The 6,814-nt window shown below is 33.9% G+C and overlaps 1 protein-coding gene across 1 annotated transcript in view; it reads left to right on the top strand.

Annotated features, from left to right (window-relative positions):
* The window catches only part of LOC103208537 (centlein-like), a gene marked incomplete at its 5' end in the record, with an annotated part of 460,544 nt that overhangs the window by 50,872 nt on the left and 402,858 nt on the right, over positions 1-6,814 (top strand). Inside the window, one exon of the mRNA XM_007954241.2 lies at positions 5,876-5,960. Coding sequence (XP_007952432.2) covers positions 5,876-5,960 — 85 coding nt within the window. The remainder of the gene's footprint in view (positions 1-5,875; positions 5,961-6,814) is intronic.

Here is a 6,814-nt window from a genome sequence, read left to right as displayed (position 1 = left end):
GCAAAGTGTCTAAGGCATCTGCCTGCTTACCACAAGGTTGGCAGTTCAAACCCACTAGCCGTTCCACAAAAGGAAGATGAGGCAATCTACTTCTTAAAAGAAGTTCTGGTGGCAAAGTGTCTGAGGCATCTGCCTGCTTACCACAAGGTTGGCAGTTCAAACCCACTAGCCGTTCCACAAAAGGAAGATGAGGCAATCTACTTCTTTAAAGATATACAGCCTTGGAAAACCAGTGGCGGTCACTCTAAGTCAGAATCAGCTCGATGGCCGTGGGTTAATGATTTTGAAGACCCCCCCAAAGCCCAGACTCTTGCCGCACAGGACCATGGGTAGTGGGATGCAGGCGATGAGACAGAGGACATGGATCTGGGCATGCTCGGGGCATGGTACACTCTGCTCCCTCCTGTTTGGCTTCCATTTTGCTCTGTGCCATTGCCACCGCCAGTTACTCAGTCTTCTGTTAGCATTTTTAGTAGGCAGCAGCAGTGACAATGAGGATGACCAGAAGCGAGCTTCCCTTATTTGCACAATGTCCAAATCATGTCACATTATGTTTCGCAGAACATATTATGGACTTTAAGCAGTGCATACCCATATTGATCTTGGATTTTATGACCTCCCTTAGTTTCTTGCAGGAGTTTTTGTTTGTTTATATTTGTTGGGATTTTCTACCTAGACAATTACATGATCTGCAGATAAAGACAGTTTATTCTTTCCTTTCCCATTTGTACACATTTTACTTACTTTTCTTGTCTTTTTGTACTAGCTAGGAGTTCCAACCTTGTTGAATACGAGTGACTAGAGGAAATCCTTGCCTTTTTCTCTGTCTCAGAAGAAAGCATCTCTGGTCTTTCGTTATTATGAATAATGTTTCCTTGAGAGTTTTTGTTGTTGTTGTTGATAATGATATTCTTTATTATGTAGAGGAAGTTCTTCCTCTATTCTTTGTTTTCTGAGAGGTTTTTTTTTTTTTTTTTTTTTTTTAATCATGAATGGATGTTGGATTTTGTCAAATGGTTTTTTCTCTTCAATTAATAAAATCTTCAATCTGTCCAAGCCCCCAGTCCTAATGCTCTCCAATCTCATCCTACCCGTCTCTGATAATGTCTTCTCCAACCATCCAGTTGCTCCTGCAGAAGCCTAGGAAACATTCTTGTGTCCTCCTTTTCTTTCACACCCCACATCTAATGCATCAGTAAATCTGGTGAGCTCTACCTTAATCTGAGATAACATTGATTTTTGAATGGTGAAACAACTTTGCATAACCAGAATAAATTCTACTTCTCTGTAGTGTATAGTTACTCTTATGCATATTTAGATTAGATTTGTTAATGAAACATTGTATACATGTTGAGGATTTTGCATTTATATTCATGAGAGACATTCTGTATTTTTGTTTTCTTGTAATTTCTTTATCTGGTTTTGGTTTAAGAGTAATGCTGGTTTCATAGAATGAATGGAAGTGTTCCTTCTGGTTAGATTTTCTGGAATACATTGTGGGGAGTTGGAATTAATTATCTTTAAAATGTTTGACAGACTTCACCATTGAAACTCTCTGGACCTGGGCTTTTCTTTGTTGGTAGTGTTTTTGTTACTAATTCAAGCTCTTCACTTGTTATTAGTCTATTAAAGTTTTCTATTTCTTCTTGCATCAGTTTTGGTAGTTCATTTGTTTCTAGGAATTTGTACACTTCATCCAAGTTATCTAATTTATTAGTGTACAGTTGTTTGTGGTATTTGCTTATAATAGTGTCTGTAATATTTGTAGCAATGCCTCCAGTTTGATTCCTTGTTTTAGTAATTTGAGCATTCTTTCTTTATTTTTTGGTTAAAAAAACTCACTGCTGTCAGGTGAATTCTGACTCATAGTGACCCCTCCTTAGGTTTCAGAGGCAGTATCTCTGTGGAAGTAGATTGTCCAGTATTCCTTCCAAGGAATGACTAGTGGGTTTGAACCTCCAGCCTTCTGGTTAGCAGTCAGATTTTTTGGTTAGTCTAACTGAAATTTGTTAGTTTTGTTGATTTTTTCAAAGAATCATCTTTTGGTTATATTGATTTTCTCTATATATTTTTTTCCCTGTATTTTATTGATTTCTTTCTTTATTTCATTCTGCTTACCTTAGTCTTAGTCTTTTCTTTGTCTTGTTACTTAAGATAAATGCTTAGCTTATTAATTTTACATCTTTCTTTTTTTCTAATATATGCATTTAATATTATAAATTTCCCTTTAAGTCATTCTTGTACTACATCCCCTGAATTTTCATAAATTGTATTTTCCTGTTCATTGAGCTCAAGATACTTCTTTTTAACTTCTCTTGAGATTTTTTTGGACTGTGGGTTATTAGAAGTGTGTTGCTTAATATCTAAATATTTAGAGATTTTTCCAGCTAGCTTTCAGTTATTTCTGTTAGTTTAGTTCCATTAGTATGAGAGTATATGTTATGTGATTCTCATTATTTTAAATTAGTTAATATGTGTTTTATCACCTAGAATGTGGACTATCTTAGTGAATATTCCATGTAAGCTTGAGAAGACTGTGGATTATATTGTTGGATGGAGTATTCTGTAACTCAGTCCTTGGAGTTTTCTATCCAAAATCATTCCCTGAGTGATCCCATCTACTCTTACGGTCTAAAATAGATTTGTCTGATTCTTAAGGTCTTATCGTTGGCCTTGATTTCTTTATTGGTTCCATACTTGTTTATCTTGCTTCCCACTCCTCTTGGAATGTCAATTAGGTGCTCCAGTGTAACATGTCTAAACCCCCCAATCCTAATGCTCCCCAATCTCATCCTACCTGTCTCTGATAATGTCTACTCCAACCATCTAGTTGCTCCTGCAGAAGCATAGGAAACATTCTTGTGTCCTCTTTTTCTTTCACACCCCACATCTAAAGCATTAATAAATTTTGTGAGCCCTACCTTAAAAGTGAATTTTATCAATTTCTTTAAACTCTTAGAACTACTCTCTTGTCCAGGTCACCTTTGTTCTCACCTTGGGTATTGTAGTTATCTCTCAACGGGTTTTGCTGCTTCTACCCTTGACCTTTAGGATCTATCTTCAATCTACCAACCAGTATGATCCTTTAAGAATATTAATTTGTAATAAGTTATTTCTTTGTTTAAAACTATCCTATCTTCCCATTTCACTCAGAGTCAAAACCAAAATTCAAAGGGCCTAGAAAGCCGTATGTTATTTTATTCCCAGTGGCTTCTCTGTCTTTAACTATCATCCTCCCTTTTGTCTACTTTACTATAGATAACACTTGCTTCTTTGATGTTCTTTGACCACATCAGTTATGCTCCTGTCTCAAGGTCTTTGCATTTGCTAGTTTCTTGGCCTGAAAAACTCTGTGATCTGTGTGACTCTTTCCCTTCCTTCCATCAGGTCTTTGTTAAAATACCACCTTTTGAGAGAGTTATTTGTTAACTTACCCTTTTGTTCCCTAGTCTTCCAAAACTGTGCATCCCTTTTCCCCTAACATATTGTTTGTACAGTACTTACAACCATTTTATATACATTTACTCATATATTATTTATCTTCAGTATCCATGTATTAATGTTAATTAACATATATTAATGCCATGAAGGTAGCCACTTGGTTTATTTTGTTCACTGCAGTATACCTAGATTCTAGGGCAGTGCCTGTCATAAATTAAGTGCTGAATAACTTATTGACTGAATGGGTTAATATATTAGATATGACTCACTTTTTATTTGGGGATATACTCAAAGTGCTCTTTCATTCTGATAACTCTATTTGCTTACAAAACTTTCTCAGCAGTTACCTCCTAAAAGTATTGTTTTTTCTCTCATCCCACTATCAGCTGCTTCTGGAATTCAATGGGTATACATTGGAGTTTTCCAATGAAATCTACATGTTTCAACTGTATTTTCATATTTTTTATCTCATAATTTTTCTATACCATGTTTTTCATTGTGATGAATCCCTCATTGCTGTTCTCCATTTCATTAATTCTTTCTTCATGTCCAGTTTTGAGCTTACCCCATTAAGTTGTTTTTTGACACAGTGATAACAATTTTTGTTTGAAAGATTCTAATAGACTTTTAGATCCACCTGTTTTGGTTTTACTTTATTTAATTTAATATTTGTCATTCTTTTATGACTTGAAGATCCTAAAATTACTAATTTTAAAGTCTTTTTCAGTGTGTTCAATTATTTTCATTTTGTTTAGAATTGCATTTTCTGATTATTGAGCTTGTGTTTGGGTGTGGGTATGTGTGTTTTTACTTTGGAAATTTTTTGTTTGTGGTTACATCGTGAGTGGGAATATTGTTGCTGTTGTTCATGCGCTCTCTCTTATTTCCCCCCCACTACCCTCCCTTGTTGTCTAACTTCTTTTTCTCTCTAGAAATTTTGTGGTTGCTACTAAATTGTCAGTCCCCCCTCATTACCCTGAAATAGGTTTTATATTGGTAGTGTGGGACTTTTCACTGACAGTGACAGCATATTTGCTGTATTTAGTGTCAGAGCCATACGGTGTCTTGGCTCAGTTTCTAATTAGAGTGGTGTATATCTATAAACTTTTTCTTTCTAGACTTTCATGCAAGCCATATAGTTCTGGGAAAGGGTCTGCAAGAGCTTCTTTCAGCCTCCTTTCATGAGTTGGGAGCTCAATCCAATCTCTAGTTTCAAACAAGGATCCCAGCTTTTGTTTTCCATATTGAGTAGTGTACTTTTATTTCCTCTTATCCTAGGAGTGACACTCCTTTTACCCTTAGTGTGTATCTGGATCTGGAGGATAGCACACAGCAGCTTCATCCCCATTGACAGCTCTGTTCATTTGTGGTCTCCTGTATATTTTTCTATCATCAACTTAGAGAAGAGAAGGAGCCCCAAAGTGTGAGCTTATTATATACCACCTTAATTGGAAGTGTAATTTTAGAGTTTTTTTTTTTTTTAATATTTTCTGAATTTATCTCTTATAATCAGTGGTATGCTTTTCTGATTAACATCTCTTCATTCTGATACCTGTTTCCACCTTCTAAGGTTTAGATAATGATCCCTTTGTTTCATTTCATTCTTTCTGAAGTGAAGATTCTTTTCTTCTTCCTTATCTGTACATTCTGTTATTCATATGGGATTAAAGGACAGATTCTTATTCTTCATCTCTTAAATGTTTTTTAAATAATGTAAATCAATGCCACATAAATTTTCCCTCATTTATGATGTAAATTTAATAGTAACCCAGTTGTACATTGTCTTTAGAACTTTGTTCTTTCCATTCTACTCCTTTTCCTTTTTAGAGCTGTATTTGTTGAAGATGGGGACTATCTGAGAGGATTTAGATTTTTTGTTTTCTGGACTGATGATAGAAAACTGATTGCTAGAGGACTATTCTTTGATTATACAGTCACCATTTAGCAATGTTGGTAGTATTCTCAGAGACTAGACCTGTGTATGCAGGTGTCATGAATCTAAAAAATTCTAGTTTAGATGTTGATAATGACTAAATCTTGGCCCTCTATCTTTTGTGACTCTTAATTATAAACATTAAATATTTCATTTTTCATAAAATACTGTGTATAAATTTTGCAGTCACAGTTAAACGATGGTTTAAAGATTTTTAAATAATGTTCCTAAATCTGGCAATGAAAATGTATTACTTTTAATATGAAGTTGTTTTGTTGACAGTTGTAAGTTGCTGTCTCTTGCCATATGGTTCCTGATTAATGCTGAAAGGTCTGTCAATCCCAGATAATTTAATTTTCTATACTGTAAAATGACATTCATATTCAGGATGTGAAAATTTTAGAGTTAGCTACCAGTTATGACTAATACACTATCTATCTATCTATATCTATCTATCTATCTATCTATCTATCTATATATATTTTGTTTGTTTGTTTCTAGAGAAAAACAGAAAGCTGAAGCTAAAGATAGAAAAGTTCTTGAAATTTTGCAAGTCAAGGATGCCAAAATACAAGAACTGGAACAGGTTCGTGTTATACCAGAAAAATATAAAAAATTGCTATATTTGTTTAAGGCAGTAGATTGTTAAGTTTTTTTGAATCATTTGCAGTAATGATCCTTAAGAATATCAGTCATTACATTAAAGCATTATTATTTAAAGATCACTATAGTCAAGTTATTCTTCATTTTTTCCCTTTGTTTTTAACACTTTATTTGTTTTTTGAATTAATAGGCTATGATAGTTATGCTTTAAACCTCTATGTTAATATAACATTACAGTATTTTAATGGTATCTAGAAATTATTCATTGTTTTGTTGCATTTTGCCTTTTATTTTTAGCAGTTATTACTCAATTCTGAAACTTGTATATTTTCAAATGTTTCACTTGTTGAAAATAATCATAAGAATAACTAGGATGATTGTATTTCATCTTTTGAAAACTAGTACATTTGTATTTTTAAATTAGCACAATCATATGTTTTACATTTAATCAGTAAATTATATAATATGTAATTTATGTTTCACCACTGCAAAATCCATGTGAGCAGTGGTTCTATGAACTGTTTTTATTTTTTTTTTCTTTTAAATTTTACTGTGATTTGAGTGAAAGTTTACAGAGCAAATTAATCTTCCATACAGCAATTCATGTACACTTTGTCTCACGACATTGATTGTAATCTCCCATAGTGCAACAGCTCTCCCACTTCTAAGAACCATTTTTAAGAAATAAACACATTAGACTTCCAGTAAGATGGAGGAATAGGCAGACAAGTGACACAGACCCTCTTCAACAAAGAAAAGAAAAACCAATTGACAGAGATACAGAAGATAATCCTGGAACCTTGAGCTTTGAAAGGAACTATACAGAAGTGGATTAGG

Source organism: Orycteropus afer, unplaced genomic scaffold, assembly GCF_000298275.1.
Source record: "Orycteropus afer afer isolate SDZICR_OR568_19922 unplaced genomic scaffold, OryAfe1.0 scaffold00450, whole genome shotgun sequence".
NCBI lineage: Eukaryota > Metazoa > Chordata > Mammalia > Tubulidentata > Orycteropodidae > Orycteropus > Orycteropus afer.
The sequence above is the reverse complement of the archived record's forward strand: the minus strand, read 5'-3'. Positions and strand labels throughout refer to the sequence as shown.